Source organism: Enhydra lutris, unplaced genomic scaffold (assembly GCF_002288905.1).
Source record: "Enhydra lutris kenyoni isolate GAN:26980312 unplaced genomic scaffold, ASM228890v2 scaffoldscaffold6, whole genome shotgun sequence".
NCBI lineage: Eukaryota > Metazoa > Chordata > Mammalia > Carnivora > Mustelidae > Enhydra > Enhydra lutris.
In genome coordinates, this window is record NW_019154090.1 from 7,988,438 (window position 1) to 8,014,622 (window position 26,185).

At 42.7% G+C, this 26,185-nt stretch overlaps 1 protein-coding gene across 1 annotated transcript in view; it reads left to right on the forward strand.

Moving 5' to 3' along the window:
* Positions 1 to 26,185, forward strand: part of LOC111141837 (breast carcinoma amplified sequence 1) — a 91,546-nt gene that overhangs the window by 56,946 nt on the left and 8,415 nt on the right. Inside the window, exons 7-10 of the mRNA XM_022494673.1 lie at positions 4,316 to 4,492; positions 10,727 to 10,768; positions 18,488 to 18,661; positions 25,175 to 25,240. Of these exons, the coding sequence (XP_022350381.1) occupies positions 4,316 to 4,492; positions 10,727 to 10,768; positions 18,488 to 18,661; positions 25,175 to 25,240 (459 nt within the window). The remainder of the gene's footprint in view (positions 1 to 4,315; positions 4,493 to 10,726; positions 10,769 to 18,487; positions 18,662 to 25,174; positions 25,241 to 26,185) is intronic.

Here is a 26,185-nt window from a genome sequence, read left to right on the forward strand (position 1 = left end):
ATTTAGAAAATTCTTTAGGCATAAGGTCTGTATCTTGTTAAATTAGAAAGAAAAAAAAAGAAGAAGAAGAACCCTGGTCTTCACCATATGTACACGTGGCTGTGCTGGGTCCCTCCAGCTCTACTTTGGGGAAGACAGCCTGGTGTGATTGGGATCATTCAAGGGAATTAAAAATGACGTGAACCAAATTTCAATGATTCTTTTAAGTCTCTGTAATTATTCATAAACATCTGACTAGTTTCTTCCTAGTGTGGACCAGGGTTCTGAAATTATCCTTCTAACTCAGTGTTTCTCAAATGTCTGAAGCATGCATACCATCTTCATCATTTTTGTCAGATGTAGTATTATTTGGTTGATCTTTTTATATTAAAAAGGACTCATTTCCTATTTAAAGAAAACTTTATATTACCAGATGTGTGGAAAACTCGAGTCATTTTGCATAAAGAGTTAACCATGAATATGGCTCACAAAAAAAAAAAATTGTATTCTAGCTACCTTGTTTGTGTCAAGCTCCAAATCTAATGCCTTTCTAGCCTTATTAAAATGCAATTTGCCAGCAATAGAAAAATGTTAAAGATGTACCAAGACCAGACTAAGCTTTTCCCCCTGAGTGTTCTTAAAAAGATTAGATGAGAATTGGGGGGGAAATGTATTTTCTCCATTTTAATGGTCTTTTTTTAAATGTTTTATCTCAGCACAACCTAAAGTTGTATATGATACCACCAATGGTATGCTTCCTACACTTTGGGAAATACGCTTCTAACCTCAAGAAAATCATCTTATCTTTCTGTGGTCTGTTCCACCCATTCTCAGTCTTAACTAAGCTCATACTGATCCCAGATAAAAACCCAAGCACAAGAAAACAATGAATGAAGGCAGAGCAATTTCTATCTCCATGCCCTTGGGAAGTGAGGACAACATAGAAGTCAGCTGTGGAGTTTTCTCTCTTTGAATGGCTAAGAAGACACCAGGGTTTGTCTGAAACCAGCAGTTAAGATCCTTGAATTGGGCCAGCATCCTTGGACATTTGTTTGAAATATCTGCCATTCTCCACTAAGTTGAATGAACTTAAGGAAAAAAAAAAAAAAAAAAAAAAAAAACCTTCCCCAGTGGGATGTATAGCCCCAGGATTGTGTAGGCAAGTAAAAACTCCATAGAAAGATCTCCCGGCTGAATCTATATTTGCATAAGCAAACTGTGTTATGAAGCCACTCTTGAATTTCCATACAGGCTGATTTGTTTTGTAAAGACAGCAGGGGTGGAGGGATAGAGATTGCGTAGAGGGGGTGGTTGAGGATTAAAACGTGGTGCTACTGTATGTGGGAGACCATTCAGTAACAGGGTCATGTAAGTGTGTCATGGACCTCGTGCAGAGAAATGCACTTGGAGCTTCTGCGAGTCGGGGGTCTTGAAAGTTTACAAAGTGTATGACCTTCCCTCTCGTACCTGCCTTTCCGGTGGCATTCATCTTATGCACAGCTAAGTTTCATGCCTCCAGAATCTCTTTCCTCCACAAAAAGGGGGCCAGCCATGTTCTGTATTCTTTTTTTTTTTTTTTTAAGATTTATTTATTTATTTATTTGACAGGCAGAGATCACAAGTAGGCAGAGAGAGAGGAGGAAGCAGGCTCCCTGCCGAGCAGACAGCCCGTTGTGGTGCTCTATCCCAGGACCCTGATATCATGACCTGAGCCAAAGGCAAAGGCTCAACCCACTGAGCCACCCAGGCGCCCATGTTCTGTATTCTTAAGGTCCCCCCAGATCACTGGCTTCACATCCTGGCACTGAGTTACGTTTTGGGCAAAGATAGGATTCAGGGGAAATACTGGGAAGAAGGAGAAGAGACACCCCTTTCTGGACTGTAAGGTTTTGCCTTTTTATGTAAAGTAAGGAGATAATTCCCAAATGTTCTCATTTGTGCAGCAATTTGCTAGCGCTTTTTGGCTTTTACCTCCTTTTACCTCACTTTACGATTCTGTCATCCAAAAAGATAGGAAAATAGGGCCATTAACACGGACCAGACAGACAGTTGCATGGTTGGAGGAGGTGTGTGGTTCATTCTCAATTTCGTTGTAACCTTGGAAAGAAAAGAGGAAATCCAAGCAAATTCAGGGATAAAAACATCATCTTCTGGTTTTGCAATTCAAGAAGGAAAAAAATACAATGAGGACCCATTGGGATCAACTCCTAGATTCCCATCTCTTTATCTCCATTTTTCCTCCTATGAAAAGAAAATTTTCTTTAAAAAATTTTTTTCTTAGTATAAAAGAATAGGGAGTCCTGGAATTAATCAGTGAATAAGCTTCTTGTTATAAATAGAGTGTCAGCTTTTCTTTGCTGAATTTGGATCTTTCTCTCTTGGCTTAATCACATGCTATGCTTCGGAATCAAACTTTTTCACATGTTCCTCAAACACTGAACATGACAACACGCACACAAGGCAAGGCATTGTTTTAGGATTTTTTATTTATTTATTTGTTTATTTTTCCTGTCATACCCAGAAATGCACGTTTCCCCACTCAGGTTTTCTTGTCGCCCACCCTCTCTGTAGGGCTACTAAAATATTAGTAGGTGGCTTGTGTGATTCCTAAGCTCTGCCCCACATTCATTGTTTTCCATTCCTCGGTGTCATGTTTACCTCTAACTAACCGCTCCCCTCTTCCACGCCCAAGTGTGAAACAAGATGAACACTTAACTAGGGAAGAAGGTCAGGTCATTTGATACGCAATCTCCAAATCTAGTATGTTAGAATTTCATGGGTAGTGTTGCCAGTTAAAATACAGACACTCCCTTAAATTCAGATTTCAGATAAACAGCAAATAACTTTTTAGTATAAATATAAATATGTCCCAGGCAATCCTAGGAATATACATTCTTAGGCTTCAAAATTATTCTTCCTTGATCTGAAATTCAAATTATCAGGGTTATCTTATCTTCTTTTTATTGAGAGTGTTGGCTAAATCTGGCAACGCTATCCATGAGATTGACTCCGGAAAATACCGAGTTTTTGTGATCTCTTCCACAATGCAGACAAAGAGCATTAATATTCAGCTGTCAGAACAGCACCTGGGGCACTTCTTTGGGAAGTGAAAAGATGGATGGGCAGGGAGAAAAGACTGCAGGTGGTCTATGGCTCCAGAGCCCACTAAGGAGGGGGAGGGTGGGCAGCAACAATGTGGCAGGATCCTGTGTAGGCATTTCTCTCTGGTTCTTTCCATACAATTATTTAGTTATTTATTTAATACCTACTTTGTGGCGGACCCTGGTCCTGATGGGAGCTACGGATGTAATGGCGTCCAAGGCAATGGCTCTTACCCTCAAAGCTCATGATCTGGGCAGGAAGATACATATTCGACAAACAATTACACTAATATATTACAGTTATATTATTCTATATATAATACAGTTATCTCTTTGCAATGTTTTTTAAGAGTCTCTGGGTATTTTCCCAGCGCAAAGAGAAGAGGATGGCCCATTTCCCGATGAAACCGATGAGTGTGGATGTGTTTCTCAGCCTTTTTGTCATTATCACCTTCCCAGTGTGAAACTTTTTTAGATATTTTCTCCTTGGATGGGTACAGTAGCACAAGGAGTGGGGAGACTTTGGTTTGTTGGAGGCGGTGTAGTATAGAGGAGGGGGTAAGACCTTGGGTTTGGGTGTCAGATTCCCCGGATTTTGATGTCAACTCTGGCCCCTTATTAGTGTAGTTGTGGGAAAGTTTTTTAACCATCTGGGACCAAAATTTCCTTCTCTGTAAAATGAATGTAATAATCAGCTCCTTCCTCATAGAACTACTGTTAGAACATTCAGTCATTTAGAACAGTGTCTGGCACTGGTATCTTTGATTGTGATTATTAAATCAAAGTTAAAAGTTGGAGACAATGTCCCTTACATTTATTTTAACCTCTTTTAATTTCACAACTGGATTCGTCAAATAGTACGTGTATAATATAAGCAAATGCACACGTATTGGAGGTACATATTCAAACTGTTTTCACTGATGGGAACATCATCAAAACCATTTGAAGACCAGTGGCCTCAGTATAAACTAACTTTCTCACAGGAATGTGCCTCTTACCAGCACCTTGATTCCTAATGACTTATATAACGTAATGTATTCTTTTGCAAAAAGAAACTATCTTGACTTTTCCCAAAATTTTAACACAAATCCGCATTCATATAGAATCTTTTCAAGGACAGAAAATGATAAAAAAAGAAAATTAACATGTGTAATCCCAGCGTAGGCTTATTAAAAAAGAGATCTCACACTTTTGAAATCCAGAGGTCATTTTAATTTTTTTTTTTAACTCTCTAGGGTGCTGAAAAGTCACCTGCCACTTCATCTGATGTCAAGTCAGACAAAGCAAACTTTATCTCCCAGGAGACCAGAGGGGCAGCTAAGAACCCTCCATCCACCGATACTGCAAAAGAAACTGCCAAGGAAAAGGGGGGACCCAGCTCTCTGCCTCTGGGCAAACTATTCTGGAAAAAGGTAAGTCCCATTTTCAAGACTTGTGGAGTATAGTTGGGGCTAGGGTGACTGGAGAAATTATTTCATTTGGGGTCACCCCTGTGCTCACCAAGTACAGAGTTTATTTCCCCCCCCCCCCCACCAAATGACTCAACTAGCCATTGAGCTGAAACCTTGTAATTTACTCCTGGGAAGAATGAAGTGTCTATGGTGTGAGAAGCATGTGTTTCATGGGAAAGACAAGGAAATAAGTCGATTTTTTCATTCTTGGAGTTTCTTCGGTTCATGACAGACAGTCGTGATATTTCGTGATTTCATTTTCTTTCCAAAATGGCTTAGTACTCTGGATTCCTCTGACCACTGTCCCCACCAGCAAGCTGAACCACCTCTGGGCGCCACTCTCTTTCCCTCAGCAAGATAGAATCAGTCATTATGAACCACTAAAGCTCACTCTGCTTTTGGAAAAATGAGGTGTCTACCATTCACCACCAGGGCGAGCACACACCGTGCTCTGTGATAGGAGCACTCAAAACAGTGTCTCATTTTCTTCCCTCTAGAATTCTGGTGGCTCACAAGGGAGCGCAGTGCGGTGGGTGGGACTGAGTCAGCCTGCGAGCTAGGCCTTGATCATCATTGCTGAGCACAGCCCGGTTGCCACACATGTTCAGAACTCTTGCCTCTTTTAAATGTGGCCAAAAGATGAGCAAGATGTCGTGGGTGAGAGAGGGGAATATAAGTCATAGAGCTGAAAAAAAAAAATCAAATTAGGAATTTCATCAAAACACCCATGCCACTTAGCACGTAGTGCAAGGCAGGCCAGAAATACAGATACCGCTACAGTGTTCACTTTGTTCTTTGGTCCAGAATCCAGCTGGATTTCTGGAACCCTTTTCTGTTGGCTTTCTGTCGTACAGAAATCTTCCTTCTGGGTTCTGCCCAAAACACAAACTCCAGTACTTAATGAAAACTTTGGGTGATGTCATTTGGCATTCTGTCCTAATCCTCCTTCCTTCCCAACCACCAATTACTTATTTTTAAAAACTTTTTATCAGCAATATATTGTAGGGGAAATTTCCCAAGTGAATCATGTGTGCATATTGACGGCCAGGAAGATGACTAGGCAACCCACATTCAAACATCATTTACTTTAAAAATTATATATATTTAAAATGCTTTAGAAAAACTGAGCTAAAGCTCATTAAACTCAAGATTTAATATATATTTTGCCCAAGGTGAGTCTATATTTAGTTTAAAAAGTAATCCAATTAAAAGGAATAGTTTAAAAAGTAATCCAATTAAAAGGAATAATGTTACTGATCTTTAGTGTGTATCATAAATTCGGATCCTCCGAGGAGGGACACGCGACAGAACTGATGTGCAATAGATTTATTGGAGGAAAACACCCTGAAGGATAAGGGGGTGGGACAGGAGGAGGTAGAGAGAGGCCTCAGACCACAGTGGGGGGCTGACATGGCAGAAGGGAGACAGGGAAGGAAGGAGGAGAAGGTTGGGAAAGCCACAGACTAGGGGTGGTACTGGGCCAACGGCGAATCCCAGAGCAGAGCTTGGCCACAGGGGTCCCGTGTTGCGTAAGAACGGCCCAGTACCCTGCGTGCTCGGCCGTTGCCTGGGAGCAGGCAGCAGGGGCTTGGTCTCAGCATTCACTCCGCAGCAGATGCCCAGGGATGCGGGTCGGGGGCTGTCCTTCCAGCAGTGAAATCGGAGCAGCACACCCGTAGCAGCCACAGATGGTACATGGAATGTGGCCAAAACCTTATCAGAGCCTGGCAAATGACTCCAGTTCGAGGAATGCTTAGGGAAGGTTTAAAAGTTGGGCGTTGGACAATGAGCCTCAAAGAACTGCCTCGGTTTCCTAATTTGTAAAATATAGATAATAATAGCATCTCATCCTAGCAATGAAGAGTCGATGAAATCATCCCTGCAAAATCCCTAACACTGTACAAAAAGTGGCCAACGAATGGGCCTTCCGACCTTTGTCACTCGTCTCGTTTGTGCTGGGCGGTGTGGCCACTCTAACTGCTCACAAGGGCTGCGTCTTCATTTCTCCATGCCCTCCAGTCTGGGGAAGCTTCTAAGCCACTCAGCCTCAAATACCTCATCTGCCCTCATCGTTGGGGTCTATAAGGCATGTATTCGTTCCTCTTTGAAATTCAAGCTATTTCCATTGAGAAAAAAAACAAGAACCCTTGACGTTCTTCCCCCTAATGGACTGATATCATAGAGTTCAGTCTCGCTGTTTTTTTTCTTTTTCACTGTTATCTGGCTTTATTTCTTTAATCAATTATAAAAATAATGAAGAGAAGCGAAAACCCAAATCACTCGTAAATCTTGCTTTTCCTTCTCCCACCCAATCAGAAAGAACAACTCTCTGTGGAAGTAAAATAGGGATGATTCACTTGTGCAAGAATATTTTCAGTCTCCTTTGTGCGCAGTTGTTTTGCACCGAATGCTTTGTGCTGATGCATGGAAGAGAGAGCAGCGGCCAGATCGCTGCTCTTCTGTAGCTTACATTCTCCGGGGGGACTTACGTGCTAGTGGAAAACAAACGACCTTCGTTTTCTTTACTTTAAATTAGATAAGCTTTGGTTATAAAATCACTGTTGTAAAAATTTTGGGAAGAAAAAGAGAAATGCTAGAAAATTTTGATTTTTCCACTAACCCAAGCTCTCTTTCTTCTCCTCTTTTGACTGGGAAGCTTTGAAACAAACTGACTTTAATGTGTATACATCTACAATATGAACATCAGGAATAAAATGTCCCCCCTAATGTGCTATGCATATGAAATGATAAGTTATTGTGATTTATAGTCTTGATTGCTGAAGTTGTTCTTATTATAAAACAAAAGTAACACAAGTAACCTTTCAGAAAATTAATTTTAAATGATGGTATATTTGCCTTAAAGTGTTTAAAATCCAGGTACCTAGACCACCTACGTGTCCCTTATTGTTCTGGGTTCTTTGGGGGGTGCCCTTTGCTCTGTGGCCTCACAAAAGTTACTCAACCTGATTGAGTTTCTTTTTCTTCATCTGTTGAAGGAAAGGGTTGGAATAGATGATCTCGGAAAATTCTGGTGTGCGGCAGGTCTTGCATAGCAGACAGAATCAGAAAGATCAGACTGCATAGCCTTGGACAGATTCCAGAACCCCCTGAAGCCTCTGTTTTCTTTTGTGTAACTAGGGACCCGTTTCTCCTGCCGCGTTGTTATGCCAATCCACTACCTGTAACAGAGAGACCCTCAGACGTAGTAAGTGCTCAGCGAACAGTTTTATCATTTCTTTAGGTGTGAACTGTTGCCGGGTCGGATCTAAATATCCATGTGTGGCGTCTGGCGTCAACAGCACCCGAGGTACAAAACGAGTCTGAGACTCACTTATCCCACTATCGAAACACCTGAAGTCCGTTGGAAGGAACAGGGGAGATACACACGCCTGCACTTGCAGGTGTGTACGCATGCATGGGCGCGCACACAACTTGTAAATGATGCATCTGGACTATCTTCATAGTAGTGCCTTGCCTGCTTTCCCTCGGAGGACACACGTGATGCCGTGGGAAACAGCGGGCATGCGGAAGCCACAAGACACGCCATCCGCTCTCAGCTCTGACAGCCCCTGGCTGTTTGGTTGTGATTGGGTCACTTGAATCCTCTAAGCCTTGCGTTCCTCAGCTCTGGAAGTGGGCAGTGACAGCCACCTTTTGTGACTGCTGGGAGGATGGAGTGGAAAAATGAATGCGAAGTGACGAGCCCCGTTTCAGGACAAGGATGTTGGAATCCAGTGTTCATGTGTGGGGAGCAAGTTACACAAGGCTATGCGTGTCTGAAAAAAAGCAGCAGTCGGTGTAGGGCAAAACAGACTTAGAGAACTTTAAAAATCCTCCTGAATCATCTGTTTCAAGTACAGATTCCTATATTTGATCTCAGAATCCCTGAGAATCCTGGTTAAGAAAGTCTGTCATATGGCCGGACCATTCTGGAAGCACTTGAAAGGCGGGCTGAAATGTTTAGGCTTGAGGAAAGGTCTTAGGGCCACTGTGAAATCAGTGAATGCAGAACAGCTGTCACATGATCAAATGATGCTTCCAGAAGACCCACTAGCAACGGGATGTCTGTTGGCTTAAGTGCTACCATGTGACAGTATTTTAAAGAAACATTCTTTTTTGAATGTGCTCTTCAAAGGACGGGAACACTCTCTGTGCAAGTTGAGACTGGTGTGTTTCAGGGGCTGTGCTTGGGTCCTCATTCTCAGCAATATAGATGCCCGAAAGGGATCCTTCAGTTTCAAACTGGGTTTTCTGTTGTTATCATGAATGAGGCTGGACAGTTTGTAGACTGAGCGGGGAACAGCCAGATGGCGGGTGCACCGAAGATCAGAAGTTTCTGGTTTTGAGATTTGAATGGGAATCCTGCTGTCTGGGTGTTTCCTGATTAGCCTCACACCTGAGTAGGTTCTTCTGGCTGGATATTTAAGAATCCAATAAACACCTTTCGGTCTGCTGAGGTGGGACTTGCACTTGACAGTCCTCTCTGGTCTCCTTTGAAGTGAGCTGTGCAAGTTTCATTCTAGTCTCTGAGACTTCTTTCCCGGGCGTATTTCCGATGTGGAATCATTGATCCTCTGCCTTCTATCTGAGAGCTTATCTATCACCCAGGACCTGTCGGACTGCTCCCAGGTGCCTCTCATCCTCTGCTTGTAGACTTTCTACTAGCTGGGAAACAAAAGGAGAAAAGGCAGAAGCTGCCCGAGGCCTTCATTTGTCATTGTGGTTTGAGCGTGGAAACCACGCTGGGTGCTGGAACACATAACATGTGAGATCCAGACTTGGCTCAAAGAATGGGTTCAATGGAGATACTGTTGATGAATGGTCCAAGCTGCAAATCTCATCTAGAGAGAAAGCAAGTCTGGTTGCAGAGAGAGAAGCTCACACTATTATTAAAAGGTGTGTTTCTGACCCTTGAAATCATCACAGCAGGGGGAAAACTTGGCTCTCAGAACCATCTCCACCACTTTCTAGCTGCACCACCCTGAACAAGGGACTTTAGCTCTCTGTATCTCCATTTTTCCCTGTGTAAACAAGGATCACCATCCTTACCGCTTTTGGCCACTTTCAGTGAGAGGAGGTCTACGAAGCACCTGCATATACAATGTCTCTATGGGTATACAAGCCGTTTGCACAACGCAGGAGACGTATTTGTGAATGTTGATTCCTTTCTTCCCTCCTTCTGCATGTTTTAAAGGTAAAAACAAACACAGGACTTGGAACAGAATGAATATAAAAAAGAGCTCCTAGACTGGAATCCAAGAGATGGTCTATGGACACCCTAAAATTATTTGCAAAATATTTTGTTTGTGTTTGTTTTTCTGGGATGAGAGTCCAGATCTGTCAAGTGAGTTGAGTCTCAAAGCGGTCTATAAACGCCACCCCTCCCCCACCAGATTTAAGAACAACCGCAACGATGAGCTCCAAGGTTGAAGCTTAGCAGACTGATATGATGGTGGTGGCGTTGACCTTTGATAGCATTGGGCCAATTGCTCTCCTAATCTGAGGCAGGACTGTGAATGCCAGGATTACTGTAAGGAGGAACAGTGTTTGAAGTTGGGTGTATTGGACCCCAGCTCTCTGGGCCTCCAGAGGAGGGTTTTTACCAGATTGATCTTGGCCATGATGACATTGACCCATATGGACGGCCGATGTAGGAAGCAGCTTCTGATGCAGGCCACTGCGCTGTGGTTGGGATAAGGCTAAAGACCCAGCTCCTGACCTGGGTGCCTCTTTGCCCTATGAGTACCACAGATGGACTTCTCTGGACTTTCTGCCAGAATTTTCCTGAGCAGCTCATTCGCTTTTACCTACCAGTGACGGTGGCCTGCGTGATCAATCCTTTTCCCTCTTTTCCTCAGCAACTAGAGAATGTTAGGGCAAACACTTCGCTGACCCACAGCCCAGACTGTGGTTTGTGTTTTCTGTAGCAACCCCTTCTCCTCACTCCATTCGTGTCCTGGGCTGCATCTGGGTGTTTATTTTCCCTTCGTTGCATGTTAAAAAATACAGAACTTTTTATACTATCTTGCTGTACTGTTTACTTTCCCATAAGCCTCCTTCAAGTTCGTTTTGGAACCAGGTATGTGTAAGAAATTCCATGTTCAAGAATGGCACCGGAGACCTGCGAGCCCAACTAACTCTCCTTTTTTGGGGGTAACATCCTGACTCTTACTTTTGTTTTTATCTCCCCTTTAGTCAGTTAAAGAGGACTCAGTCCCCGCAGGTGCAGAGGAGAATGTAAGTGATGCGTTAAATGGCAGAACCATTCCGTGCTCATCTTCTGCATGCTGGACCACGCATGGGGCATTCCAGCTCCGGGGCCCGTGTTCTTGCATGTGCCAATGTCTCCCGTCTGCCGTAGACTCTTTCATCCCTTCACGTGATCGGGGGCCAATGGGGAATGATGCTGGGTGAAGATTTGTAACACCTCTTGAATCCATGCAAACTAAAGACAAAATCAGAGCAAGAGTCTTTACCATTTGTTCTCATTTAAAGGCTGAAAGAGTCTACCAAACATAAGAACACACTCACACATCCTTAAGGGGCAATGATGCTGCACGCTGGGCTCCTCCATCTCGACTACTCGTTCACCTCTATTTCCATGGCAACCCAGATTCTCTACTAACTGTGGGTGGCACCCAGGGCAGGTTATGGCGTCAAGCACGAGAGCATCTTGCCGAGCTCCGTGTTGAGACTGTCGGTCTTGGGCAGGAGAGCTGCCTTCTTGGATCTACACCTGACAGACGTAGGTTGAGCCTCACTGTCCAAACTTTCAAGACCGTGTGTTCACATCGGGAGGGGATGGCTTGGTAGAGGCATGTCAAAAATAGTTTTCCAACACATTTTGCAGGGAGATAAATCAGTTGTCCTCCTGAGTCAGCAGTTCTGGTTCTGAAAGAAGTGTAGTCTTTTTGGAAAATTTTGTGAGCGGGGACAAGTGAGTTCACAGCTCCTTAAGAAAGAAAATGATCATGATCATTTTGCCAAAGTAAAATATGTTTGGCTCTTTCTAGGTGTCTCTTGTTTGCTAGCCTTGGACAGGGCTTGTGTTTTCATTTTTATTTAATTGCTGGCCTTGAACCGATGTTGAGTATCCAAGTACATTCCAGAAGTGTTGCCTGTGATATGGAATGAAAATCAGAATGGCTATGTTATAATTCTTGTTAGGAGAAAGATCTTCCAGATCTGCTTTTTTGTTGTTGTAAGTGTTTTCTTTCCCTCCCCCCTCCCTGCCCCCTCACCCACCCTCCCACTCACCCACCTGCCTTTCCTTCTTCCTTCCTTTCTCTCCTTCCTCTCTTTCCTCGCCTTCCTCTCCTTCTCTCCTTCTTGCCTTCCTTCCTTCCCCCTTCCCCTCTCTTTTGACTCAAACTCAATAGCTCAGCGAAGCTCAGGTCTTTCATAATTCCCGAAAATTCTCATGAATTTACCGGCTCTTTTCTACAGAGTCAAAGCCTATTTCAGCAACCAGTAAGCAGCAACTCTGAGTCTTTTTCCTGTGAACTTCAAATTTAAAAGCTTCTAGTGAAGTCTGAAGCATCAGGTAGCTTGGAGGTTCTGGGTTTTCTGAAGAGAAACTTGTTCTTGGATGTTTGTGGGCAGTTGCCTGTCTGAGGAACACCTCGCAGCTCGCACGCTAGCATGCAGAGGTCACCTTTGACAGACAAAGAGCAAGTATCTCCTTTTCTAATGTGACGTTCAGAACAGAAACATAAATGTGAACCAGAGTTATAATTACTGATGCCAAAAGAGAACAAAAAGCTGATAAAGATACCAAAGAAAGCAGAGTATTTTCTCAAGTATTTCTCAAAGTATTTTCTCAATAAAGAAGCGTTCTCAAGATGGCTTTAAAGTACTTAGCCCTATAAGTAACCTTTCTGTTTGGAAGCTCCAACATTTCATTGTCTAGGAGCCTGTTTGTTGGAGGGCATGAGGCTAAAAGTACTGATTCTGGGCCCATCATCCCCAGGCTGTGCCACTTCTGGGACCTCAGTTTACTCCTCTCTTAAATGGCCACAATAATATTACCTACCCCTTAGGGTTCTCGTGAGAATTAAATGAACAAGGCATGTAACGTGTATACTTCAGTGCCTGAAACATGAAGAATTCATTCAGGGCACAGCACACGGCAGCTCACATGCCAATTCCAGCCCATTGTCCGTGTCCCCATGGCCCATGAGCTAAAAATGGTTTTTACATTTTGAATGATGAAAAAAATTTAAAGAAGAATGATATTGCAGGGCATATGAAAATTACACAGATTTGGGACACCTGGGGTGGCTCAGCTAAGTGTCCTGACTCTTAATGTCAACTGAGGTCATGGTCTCAGGTTAGTGAGACGGAGCCCCACATCGGGCTCGATGCAGGGCGTGGAGTCTGCTTAGGATTCTCTCTCCCTCACCCTCAACCCCTCCCCACCCCTTCCATGCTCATGCACTCTCACTCTTTCAAAATAAATAAATAAGTCAGTAAATAAATAAATAAAATAAGAATATCTGTTTTAAAAAAACCACACAAATGTTACATTTCAGTGTTTATGAATAAAGTTTTATTAGAACACAGCCATACTCATTCATTTGCATATCACCTATGGCTGCTTTTCTGCCTCAGTGGCAGAGTAGAGTAGTGGGGACAGGGCCCTTGGCAGGAAGTCTGCCGTCCCTGTGGTCTCTGTTAAGGCACAGGAGTTGTAACAAGATGATTAAGTGCTTCCCAGAGATCAGTGATTTTATACACACACACACACACACATATTTATAATTATATATTATATATATAATATTGTGAAATTACACATCTGTCAGCTGACTCAGTGCCCACATGGAGTCAAGGCATGTGTCAAATAATTAGCTTAATTTCCTCCTCCTCCCAAATAAGAGAGATGGCATTAATTAATAAAACAATGCATAGTACTCTAAACCTCCAAGCAGGACCATTAGGTGTTAGTAATCATATTATAAGAGTCCTTTAACTAGCTCCTCTGGCTAAAATATGGTTGGGTTTCTTTATTTTTTAATTTCTCTACCATCAGTTTCTATAACCTATCTATCATCCAATGCAAAGCAAAAGACAGAGTGACTTCCACATTTCTCAAAGTTTTTCATGAAGAGAAAAGCAAGGCTTTGGAGACCCACAGAAGTTTAGTGCTTTTTCTAGCATGTGCTTCTGGTGCTATCAGAAATAAGACCTACTACAACAACTACTGAATCATTCTGCTGAAATTTTGGCCATTGCTTAAGTTAATGTTCTAACGCATGGAGTGAAAAATCTTTCCTTACCAATGACCTACACGTTGAAGGAAAAGGTACTTCTGTTCTTTACCTGAGTAAGTAACCTCACAGTTGCCAGTGAAAGGAAACTCAGCCCAACCTAGATTTAATTTATTGGCACTCCTCACTGGGAAGTAGCATTGCTTTCAAATCAGTCTTGATGTAGGACTTCCTTGTGACTCAGCCTTCCTGGCCTGGTTACATTTCTTCTCACACCCCACCACACAGTCCAGAGTCAGGGAGAGACTGGGCCAGTGGAAACTCTGCCGGCGTGGAGTCAGTTCTCTTTCCCAGACTTACATGGGTTCCCAGGCTCTACGAGTCATCTCTTATCGGGCTGTGTTGTGGTAACATCCAGGTCCCATGCTGCATTGGCTTTCAACAGCAAAGATCCTTCTTTTCCTCACTCATGCTACATGGCAGCCATAGGCTGGTTCTGGTTGATCCAAGTGGCTCCTTCCTGCTGAGATCTAGACTGAGAAAAACACCCCCTTCAACAAGGACATGCAATTGTTGTGACAAGAGAGAGGAGAGGGCTGGGGTGAACCATGAGATGGCTCGGAGAGCTTCCGCTCAGTCCCGCTTTACGGCGTGTCTGCTCATGTTACATTCACCAAACCAAGTCACCCAGCAGTGGGCCCAGATGTATGATCCCTTTATAGGAAGCCAGAGTGAAAAATTGGGAAAGTAATACATTCTGCAGCAAACTCCCATCCCCAAACTCCATATGGCCAAGGAGCTTGACCACGTGGATTCGCTTAGATCTGCTCAAGCAAATTTTTCCTGTCACGTGGGCTTAAGGTTAAAGAGGGTTGTTCTCCCAACACACAACTGGGGGTCCATAAAGAGAATGAGGGAGAATAGTGACTAGATTGAAAAATAAAATCTTTCCCAGGTCTTTGTAATCAAATAATCATGTTCTAAATCAAATCAGACAGCGTCTTTAAAAGATTCCAAAGTGAAAACTGTTAATATCAATATTGTGTGTTATGGGGGCAGTGTAGGTGGAGGACATCTATTTTGCTATAAATCGATTTTCAGAACTCACAGTTCCAGTGAAAACTGTATAATCCAAATTCCAAGAGTAAATATGGTACAATATTTGAGGCAAAAGAAAGTGAAAACTTTTGCTCTAATGTATTGTCTGTGTTAAACATACTAGCCATCTTCACTCAATGTATAATATCCCCTCCTGAAATCAAGCCAGGGGGATTTGATTCTAAAGGATAGCACAAATCTGATTTTCGTTATATCCATCATACCCAAAATTAAAATGTGCAGATATAGTTCTATATTCTAAATAGGAAGTGACTTTTTCCAAAAGCCTAGCCTGGAAGGATGTCAGAAAACTATCCAAATAAAAATCAAATTCTATGTCTGTATATACAAATCAGCTCCTAACTCAGCTCAAATACTTCTGGATTTCCACACTGGAAATCAGTGGATTTTCCTTGGCTGCTGAAAGCTAATTTCTTGGCCTGACTTCAAAGTTAATGGGTGTCTCTAGAAGTCCCCCCAACACCAGGCTTTTTTTTTTTTTTTTTTTTTTTTTTTTTTTTCCTACTGAAATAGTTGTGTTTTGAAGAATGGACTCTGGCTAGGATTTATGAGTTGACACCACTCAGATTTTTAAAGGACCAGCAAGAAAACCATTGACAATCAAAAAATTGATTGATGAAGTTACTGCCACACAGTCTGATCATTTTATTATGTAATTTTCCCTCCAGGCTCTTGCATATAAAAAAAGACAGAAAAAAGCTCTTGCTGCTTCAAAGACAGAATAATTCTGAACCTAGATTCAATGAGTCAGACTCTGGCCATTTACCTACCTAAGGGCTATTTTCTGTTTCTCCACCCTTCTCCCCTTGATCTTAGGCAAGGTTGGCAACTACCACACCCCCCAAAGTATCTGACCATGATTAGTCTAAAGTAAATATCCCATTTTTTTCAACAATAATTGGGGAGTAAGGATGTGACCACTTCTGGCCTGTGAGATGTATGCTGAGGTAGGAAATCAAAATACAGAATTTCATTTGAAACAAACTTTTTGCTATGGCCAACCTCCCTTTTTTAAGACATTAGGTTGAGGATGTGATGCCTGGAACCATGGCAGCTATTTTATATCCATGAGGTAACAAATAAAAGGATGAAAGCCCATCATTCCCAGAGCCAAAGGATAGAAGGAGCCCGGGTTCTTAAGGACATTGTGGAGCCATTGAACCAATCCTAAAACTTCCTACTCGCAAACTTGTTGTTCTGTATCATTACTAGTAAAGTCACTATTAAGTATTCAGTTACTGGTACACAACTCCATCCTCCCTGAAATGGCTACTTACCTGTGCTATGACTTTGGCCAAGTCATTCACTCATTCAGATTTTTTGTCTCTAGAATAGGGATAATGTTAATTACTCTGAACTCTTTAATAATTCAGTAACTATTCCCTGAGATAACATATTAAAAATACCTTGCATGAGGTCAGACATAGCAAGAGGTAGTTATTAATAGAATCTCTAAAAAGTGGGCATGCTCATGTCAGGTGATTCCTCATAATTCAGGCCCATGGGAAAAAACAGCTCTCATAATAGCACAATTAACAACACTGGTATTAACTGAGTCATTGTTATGGGTCAGACACTGTTCTAAGAACTTTATGTGCACTGCCTGATTTAATTCTGCAAACAACCTTCTGATATGTACACTGTCTGGATCGAGAATTGAGAACACCCACGTACAGAGATGTTGAGTAGAGACCTTGGTCTAGAGCCTCCGTAAGGGCTGGAGTGGAGACACAGGGCCAGGCAGGCTAGAGCTGCAGGCTGCTCTCATGAACTCTATGTCAGATTTGCCTGCATTTCAGGCTGACCCCTGGATTCTGGGGGCAGAAACCTTTTTTCAGAAATGCAACTGAACTGAATCAGGCCCACATGTGGGAATCCATGATCGTGTATGACCACCAGTCCCCAGTATGTCACCTGGCTTCAGTCTCAGCCTGGTTTCCCAAGATGGGCTGGGTCAGAGCCTGGCAGCCCACAGCAGGAGAAGCCCTCCCACAAACACCTGCGGTCCAGTGTTTTTCTTCTTTAGATGGGACAACTCCACTTGTCCACTATAGCCGCTACCACTCCTTTGGGTCTTCTGGTCAGTCTCTGCTGATCTTACATGCCTTCTTCGCCGCCTTTGGACTTTTGAGTGAATGACTCCCCAGCCTAGGTCTTTATCGTCAAAGGGAAGATGCTAGAAGTCCTGTCAATAGGTTATAAAATGGAAGGTGGGGAGAGACGGCTGTGATTTAGTTGCCATATTTTGATGTGATCCCTTACATTGATTTGTTAATGGGCACCTTCCTGCTTTGCTTGACAATACAGAAATCAAGGGTCCTTCTCGATTTTGATCACTGGGATCATGTGCAAGCCAATGGCATATTCTGCATGAAGGAAAGGAAAATAATTTCTCCACAGGCCTACAGGTGTTTCTGGAAATACCTAAGCTCCCTTCCCCCACTCCCTGTTGGCAAGAACGAGATGCAGAGGAAGCTGGGGGGTCTGGCACCAGCAAAGACAAATGCAAAGATGCCTTTGGCTCTAGAGTGCCTTCATCTGAGGCAGAGGATGACAAACGTATCATCCAAAGAGCTGGGTAGTAAATGTTTCAGACTTAACAGGCCACACGTTGTCTCCGTTGCCTGTCTTTCATCTTTTAAAAACATTTTGCAGCCCTTTAAAAAAAATGTAAAATCCATTCTTTGCTCGGGGTTGTGCTAAAACAGAGTCTGGGACAGATTTGGTTGTCGTTTGCCAGCCCTTGTCTGAGGAAACAAATTTTGGAGCCTTCTCCAGGCCAATTAAATCTGTTGCAGAAATCAGTGCAAAGCAGGAACCAGTCCAGATGTGACTGGGGCACAGCACAAATGGAGGGAGGCAATGCAAAAGAACAGAATTTGAAATCAGAGTGCAGGTGAACTGGACCCTTCCATCCAAACCCCCCATTACTGGCCATCCCTTCTCCCTGACAGACCTTTAGCGGGTTCTAAGCTCACCAGGTATGTTGCTGGGGGCCGTCAGGAACTTCGCCATGGTTTTCTTGCCAAGTGCCGTTTTCCTCTGAACTTCAATTAAGAAACAAAGGCAAAACACTGGCCCTGGGGTGGGGTGGGAAGTAAGTCAAGGAGGAGGTCCCGTCTGTGAAATTCAGCGTGGACTTCACACTATCTTTTCCACAAAGAGGACAGGTCTTCCCAGTTGTGGGGGATCTTAGGGCATGCAGCAGAAGGTGTCGTTGTCACCGACTCTAAGGCTGGACCTTTAAGGAAATAACGACTCCTGATTTTTATACAGGCCTGGGGTAAGTCGCCTTGATGGCAGGCCAAAGAGGCGGGGCTCCTGGAACGGAAATGGGAGGAGCCTGCTGTCCCCTGGAAGGACTTCCTATTTCAGCCTTGTACCTTGTGGAGCACGGTTTTTGCTACTTCCAAGTCAGCATATTTGGCATTTTTTTTTAGAAATTGGCTGTTTGAAAGCACACTTTGCATCCTTCTCAAAGATGTGCCTGTGTAGAAATGATCATTGGGTCACACCTGTAGCACATGGACACGGGGGCCACCAGGACTCCCCCTACTTTATAAAGCCTGTTTTGGGGAACGTGTGTGTTTTTCTTTTCACTGTCTTATTACCTGGCAAAATAATCCAGGTGGTGTGTGAATCACCAGTAGAGGTTGTAAAGTCGGAGGAAGTAGACTCAACCTTACAAACGGTGGATCTCAACGAAGGAGGAGATGCCACCCCCGAACCCACAGAAGTAAGACTCAAAAGAGAAGAATGCAAACCACCAAGAACCCTCCTGATGACGTTTCTCAGACAAATGGTAAGCCCTCTGCTCCCAGCAGGGAAAGCTGGAATCCCCAGATCAGCTTCTGAGAGTGAAGGACCTGTGTCAGGTGGGGTGAGATGTAACTGTAGGGGGTAGAGGGATGCATGGGTCATCAGTCCTGTGCAGGGAGATTATTCCCTTTCCTCCTCCTGACTCGTTCACAGTGCAAGTCTCAATTTATTGCTAATGCTCCTTAATCTTTCCTTAACTCCTGCTAACTCCCTTTTTAACAAGGAAAGAGCTGATCTTAGGTCCTGAGCTGTGGCACACAGCAGCATCCACGCAGAAGTTAATATTGCTCGCTTTCAATTTAATTTATTTTTAAAGTTTCCTTCTGTGTATGGCAAATGATATTGTTTTTCTCATTATGGTAATGACATGCAGTTTCCTTTGAGAATACATTTATTTACATAAAGAACATAAGGCATTGTTTAAAGGACTAGGTAAGAAATAGGCCAAGTTATATATATTGATGTTGGAAAAATTCTGGAAGTGATGTGTGAGTGACACAAACTTGGACAAAGCCAATCTAAAAATAATTCCAATTATAAAGTGACAACATAATTTTCTAATTGTGTATAAGTCAGTTGGTGAATTTGCCATGCTTTTAGCTTGCATAAAATGTAAAGAATGTGGGCAGATGTTTTTTGGTGTCTCTGAAGTGTCATGTACATTAAATAACAAAGCATCCAAGAACTTAAATAATATAATGCAACAAAACCCAACGTGGTTGGAAGACAAAAAGCAAAAGCCCATGCAAAAGGTCATCGGTTTAATTCTCTTTTAATGAAAAACAAGAATTTCATTATAGTGCACCATTATTTTCAGGAGTATTTGGGAATTTAATCCTTTGAGAAAGCAGCCCTCTGGTTTCACAGGCTCTGCCCGGTAAGGAATTCTTTCTAGTCCACCACACAACATAACATAAAACCCTTGCCAGTGGGAGCTGAGGCATATAAGAAATGACTCTCTTAGACACTGTCAACAGGAATCATTTTCTTTTGTCATTGGACTCTCGGGGAGTAGAAAGTGTAGAGTCAGTAGTGAGCAGCCTGCATGGCTGGGGCCCCATCTATGTTCCTGGTCCTTAACTCTGCCATTTGGCACCGAAAATGGGGATCAAGATCTGAGATTTTTCAACCAATTTTTACACAATGTCAGGAAAGAAAAGAACATTTGGCCTCTTTCTGGCAACCCAACTACATTACAAATGGCATCCCCAAATAACTCATCATGACAGTGAGAGTGATCCAACTTCCCCATTTCTGGCTGGAGCTGAGAGTACCACCCCCCTCCCCAGCAACCTAGCAAATAGTACGACTTTCTCTTCCAAATAACCAACCTGAGACTTCTTCACTTAAAGACAAGAGAATGCAAGAGCCTCCAAATAAAGCACGAACGAAGTCTAAACGACCCACTGCATCCTTTCAATTCAAATCCTTGAATTCTAATGAGGTCCCAGATTACTTCAGTTCACCTCCAGAGCTATCCTTTAGAGGCTTCTGGGGGATATTTTCTAGCAATAGAAACAGGTTCCTCTGAACAGTTAGGGGAATGAGTTGGAAACAAAAGAGTCCTTTATAATTGAATCTCCATGGGATAGGGATGGAGGTGCAAGGGGACACATCTTTCTGAAGCAATCCTCAGTGCATTCGTAGCATCAGGTCTACAATGGCCATCATTCTAATTATGTACCATCCATAGAAAGGGTTGCGCCTGGGAGCTTGACCATGATTGCCCTCTATTAATGTTCAAACTCTAAAGCTCCCATGATGTAGAGGATTTTCCCTAAAAATTCCAGATACCGTCGTGATTCTTGTCTTGCAGTCTGTTTTGTTTTCATTATAACAATATATTACCATTGTGAATAGTTCAAATACACAGAAAACGTGGGTCTTCCATTTCATCACTGATCCCACGACTCCATGTTGTCACACCCAGCTCACTTGTTTATGTCACTGGCCCTATGCCTGTGGGCATTTGGTGGTGGTGTATCCCTGATACGGCCCACCCCATTCTTTTTAACAACCATGGAATCACATCCTCTGGATTTATCATACTGGGATTGATGGAAACTGGATTTGTTTCCAACCCGTTGCACTTCATTTGGTCGTTTTTTCAACAAATGATTACTGAATACCCGTTGTATTCCATACATTGGGATATAACAATAAGTAGATGTGGCCCTGTCTTCACAGAAAATAAAACTCAATGAGGAAAACATGTTTACTTTTAACTCTAGGCCATATGCAGTGAGCACACACCATGGGTCCCAAGCGCAGGATCTCAGGTCCTTCACTCGCGAACCTGACGAACATTCTTGCACACCTGCCTTTGCGCACACGTGCTACCATTCCCCAGTGTGCGATCCTGGAGTCGGCTGCAACCTTTGTCTTCAGGAAACACTTCGAGTCACATACCATGACTTCCAAAAGAATTTAAAGTCTGGATTTATGCGGGAGAAGATCAAACCAAACCAAATCCTCCTCTCAGAGCTTGAAACTTGAGACAACATCCAACTCATCACTGAGCTTTTCCTTTTTTATTTTTTGAGCCAAATAAGTGGACGTTCCAAATTGATTTTAGATATTGTTAGCAAAATATAGTTCTTTTCAAAATAATCAACTTAATAGAAGAGGAAACTCAACTGCAAATGCATTAACCTTGTTTTGGGATCAATGTCTCCATTCATCATCATTGATTTCCTTCCTCTTCACCTTGGTCTCTCTTAAATTTCTCTCCGAAAACATATTTTGCTGTCCCATGGCAATATGACTCACAGTTGCATATTTTAAAAAAATAATAAATGCATTGCCCAATTTATTTCCAAAGAGATCTTTTTCTTTCCAGAAATTAACCTCTCATAAAAAATAGAAGTGGAAAGATTGTCATTTTGCAAATAATCTCCTTTCAGGAAAAATAAGTGTATTTCAGGAAAAAAATAGAGTCCCCACATCCTCATATGGCATCGGACACACATAGATCTACCACTTCACAAAAATGCTATGGGCTTCTATAGATCTTCAAAATAATTGCTAAGGCATCTGTCATGCCCTAAATAGAAAAAGATTCTTATATGTATTAATTCAAGTGTATGTCAAGAAATTGGATATTTGAAGTGCTAGTGTATTTTTATCAAGTGAGTAGGTGGAGAACTCTATTCATGTGCCCACAAACCAGGTAGGCAGATGAAACCGTACGGTGGTAGATAGAAATACAGATATAGGTTTATAATTTGTCAATATTAATAACACCCTGTACTTAAAAAGTGCTTTCCTCCTCCGAACCATTGTTGCCTACTGTTTCATTTAATCCTCCTCCTGTCTCTTTCCTTAGACCATTCATTTTGTAAGAAGCTTTTTGTTGGAATAATGTTCTCAGGCACAGAAAAGGACTGTGAGCTTTAATATTGGGCAAATATAAGATCCAAATGAGGATGGAGCCAGGAAATCAGAGTCTTCCGTTGCTTACCTTCAATCTATAAATCTAATAAAACCGATTGATATGTGCCATCTGGAGGAAAAAGGAGGATGGTTTATTATGGTGATCGTAAAAGAAAAAAACAAGAACAGGGATCTTCTAGCTCAAGTTCTCCATCTCCTGTTCTGCCCCGAGTCCTGACTATGAACGCAGAGTTGCTCTTCAGAAGGTTTCTGAAAATCACATTTCTTTGAGCAATTCCGGTCTCCAGAGCAATTTGCTTTCCTTTCTACCCTGGCAGGGGATTCTGTGGTCACTTGGCACTCTCAGTTAATAATTACAGTAATGATGATAATAGCTAGTGTTTATGTATCACGTGCCAGTGGCCTGGCCAGCACCGTGCTAGCCTAGTGCATGCCTTAGCTCATTTATTAGCCTAAAAACCCCAACAACACATCCCTGCCCCCACCGTGCAGAGAGGGCATGAAGACTCAGGGTACTGAAGTGACCCGCTCAGGGTCACAGAGCTGGTAAATGGCAGCACCATCACTCAGACTCCGGTGCGTTTTGCTGTTAAAGCTCACGCCTGTACTTAGACGTGACTGTGCCTTTCTGGGCTCCCAGCAGCTGGTTTTCCTTGAGGGTACGTGGAGGTAGAACAGCCCAAACTCCATTTTTGTGATTCTCCTGGTAGTGTTTCCGGTGCTCAGCTGAAGTCCCTGAAATTACAACGAGGCAAGAGAGAGGAGAATTAATACATGACTTACGTAAAGCTGGGAGGGATGTTTTCTGAATTTACTTGTCACTAAAATGAGATTTGCCTTGATTGTGTCGTTTTGTCTGACGGTCCAGTTCTGTTTCAGTTGGGCATCTTGGTAAAACACAAAGGTTGGACCCATAGCCTTGGTTGATTCTGGAAATTTCTAGCAGGTCCATTTCCTTGGATTTGTGTAACAGTGAGGCTGACCTAGTAAACAACCCTGCACTTTCTTTTTCTAAATGTTCTCAAGCAAGGCTGGCCCATGTAGAACAACGCAGAAGACCCAGAGGAAGAAAGAAAGATAATTGAAAGTATCTTCCCAATTCTTCTTTTAAATCGCAACTTCGGTTGGATTAGATCTCCGCCAAAAATACCCTGCAGTCCTTTCAAAGGAATGCGAATGCCCACCCAACATTTCCACCAGAACTTTGAATATCTAAGTGATACACGTTGGAGAGGGTTCAAATGCTCCTCAGAGTATCAAGCTATCGGAATACGTGACACAATAAAAGAAATAAAAATGGCTTTAGAAACACGCAAAGCTTAGATGTCACAACCGGATTCCAACCCAGCACTGCCGGCTGGATGCCCTGAGATGCTTCACCTTTTGCTCTCCTGAATAAAAATAAGCCCTTGGAAGTAAGTTGCTCAGTATTGAACTAGAAAACCTCTGAAATTCCTTCCTTGTAGCCTTCAGATTATTCTTTAGGGTATTAGGTAGTCCCTGAAAAAAAAAAATCTGGGTTTCTTTAAACAGGAACTTGATTTTTGACAGCTGGAGAAAATGAGCTTCTGTGGTTTTGGTCCTTTGAATACAAAGCCCAACATGAACTATTTGACTTGGTTTCTGAAAGAGGACTCCGCAAAGACGCAAAGACGAGAGAGTGATCGAAAGAAAACAAAGAGAGGAAGGGAGGGAGGGACTTTATAAGAGCCTTAGTCTAAACTCAGCTCGCAGTTATCTTTGCACACATACAGCTTTTTGTACCTCAAAATGAGTAACAGAGGAAAATCCTAGAAAAGCTTGAGATAGTCTCTTTTTTAAAGAAGAAGTTGAACTTCTTTGCATTGATCTCCCTGGTAGCCGGAGGGGCTGTTTTCAGGAAACTAACCTAGATCACCACTGCCAAGAAAGCCTCTGATTCAATCCAAATTCTTCTCCAAGGGCTCGAAAAGACAGGGAGGGGAAGAAAACAGACTGCAACCTTAAACGGGCAGAGGACCTAACGGATATCAAATTGAAACCACTAAAGGGAAGTTAAAAATCTCTCTCTCTCTGGGACAGGAAGGTGGCCCCAGGGGCCATGCATGCCCCTTGATCTCCATTCAGGTTTAGCTTAAAAAACCATTTTGTATGTTTGTTTGGCTGGTTTTGCCCCTCAGCACTACCCAGAGGCCAGCTAGTGAGGAGGAGACGATAAACAATGACCAAATACGTGGGAATTAAACCCGAGGCAACATTGTTGCTAAGAACTGGACAATTAATTGCCAAATTTCTCAGGTACTTTATCAAGCATCGGGCACAGAGCATTACTGAATTGACAGTTGAGACAGCAGACCCCAATATTGGTCTGCCTTTGTCTATGCCGATTAGCTTTAAAAAGTGATGCTTCAACTCAAGTGTGCTTCAGAATCACCTGGAGGGCTTGTTGCTCAGCCTCGCTCCCCAGCCGCCCCTGGGAGTTTCTGATTCAGTGGATCTGGCGTGGTTCTCAAGAAATGGTATTTCTAACAAACTCCCAAGTGATGCTGAGGCTATGGCCCTGGGATCACAATTTAAGAACCCTTTGCTGAGCGTATGCTTTCAGGAGCCAAAGCTGTGATTTCAACCCTTCCAGCCCTATCACTGATGCCATGGGCCACAGCAGTCACTAAAAAGAAAAATATGGGATATTCAACAAACCCCACCTCTCTGTGAGGAGAAAAAAAAATACAAGGAAACATCCACCACCTTAAATGTTACCAATGGAAGTCTACCAATGGTTTAACTATTCATGCATTCAACACATCCCACCACCTCCTGGTTCCAACATTGGCATTTTGGTCACCATTTCTTTATCCCAGGATTACCTAATCCCAGGGTTTAAGAGTTCCATTGTTGCTGTTATTTGGGGAAGCCAACACTTGACTATAATCGGACTCTGGTTACAAACCACATGGAAATTGTGTATCTCGTGAGTAATATGTTTCTAGCTGGTCTTCCATTTGTCTCGACCCTGAATCTCAATCATGAATGACTGAGGTCATCCATTTCAGAATTCCCTGTGCGTTCTCCATGTTGCTGTGCTCATGGTAGCTGAAAGGCCATTGTCTGTTTGTTATTTTAGTCAGTGAAAGGGGATGGAGGGATCACCCACTCAGAAGAAGTAAATGGGAAGGACTCCAGCTATCAAGTAAGTGACCTGTGAGATCTGTTCGGTGGTGGGTTGAGCTTGCATGTTCTCACTTCTTTCCAGCTTAGTTGCCAGTGCAATTCTCAGCCACAGACAATCATTTACCATCTCTGGGTTAAGCACCTGCTGTATGCTAGGCACTATCTTGGACTCTGCAGATATATGCATGAACAAGCTTGAGTTTCTTGGCTTTTTCATATTTAACAAATGTTTTTCCCTCTTCTCCACCTGGCAAATCCCTTCCTATCCTTCAGGTCTTGGGCTAAATGTCACCTCCTCCAACAGATGTTCTACTTCTGTCCATCATCAGTGCATCTTGTTCTTTTACTTTGTGGAATTGATCATACATTGTAACAAGTCATTTGTCTATTAATTATGCTTCCTTTACCCCATTCCTTTCCGTGTCTGGGGCATCTGTGGAGCAAGGGAGGAGGCTCTTTGATTTTTCTATCACATTGCATAGTGCCTGGCATACAGTTGGAGCTCTTTCTTGAAAAAAAAAAAAAAAAAAGGAGGGGGGTGAAAGATATGGGATCCCATGGGTTTTTTTTCCATTATTTTCTCCATTCTAAAGAAACCCAGCTATGACATTGTTATAACGACACAAATCTTTTTTTTAATGGGATCATCTCATGCCCAACACCCTATTTTATAACCTGCGTGCTTTCTTAACTTAGAAATATAGCTTCACAAAAGTGTCCTCAAATATTCTTCTACTGATGTTTGCGATACAGAGAACTGGTTAAGAACATGAGTTGCAGGCTCAGACCACCCGTATTCGAACCCTGGCTCCACTCCTTTTTATCTGTGTGATTAAAAGCAGCTGACCAAATCTCTCTATGCCTCAGTTTCCTCATCTCTACAATGGAGCTAGGAAAAGTACTGCTTCGTGGCATTGTCCTACTTTATATGTCAACACATGTAAAGCCCCCTGGAACAGTCCTG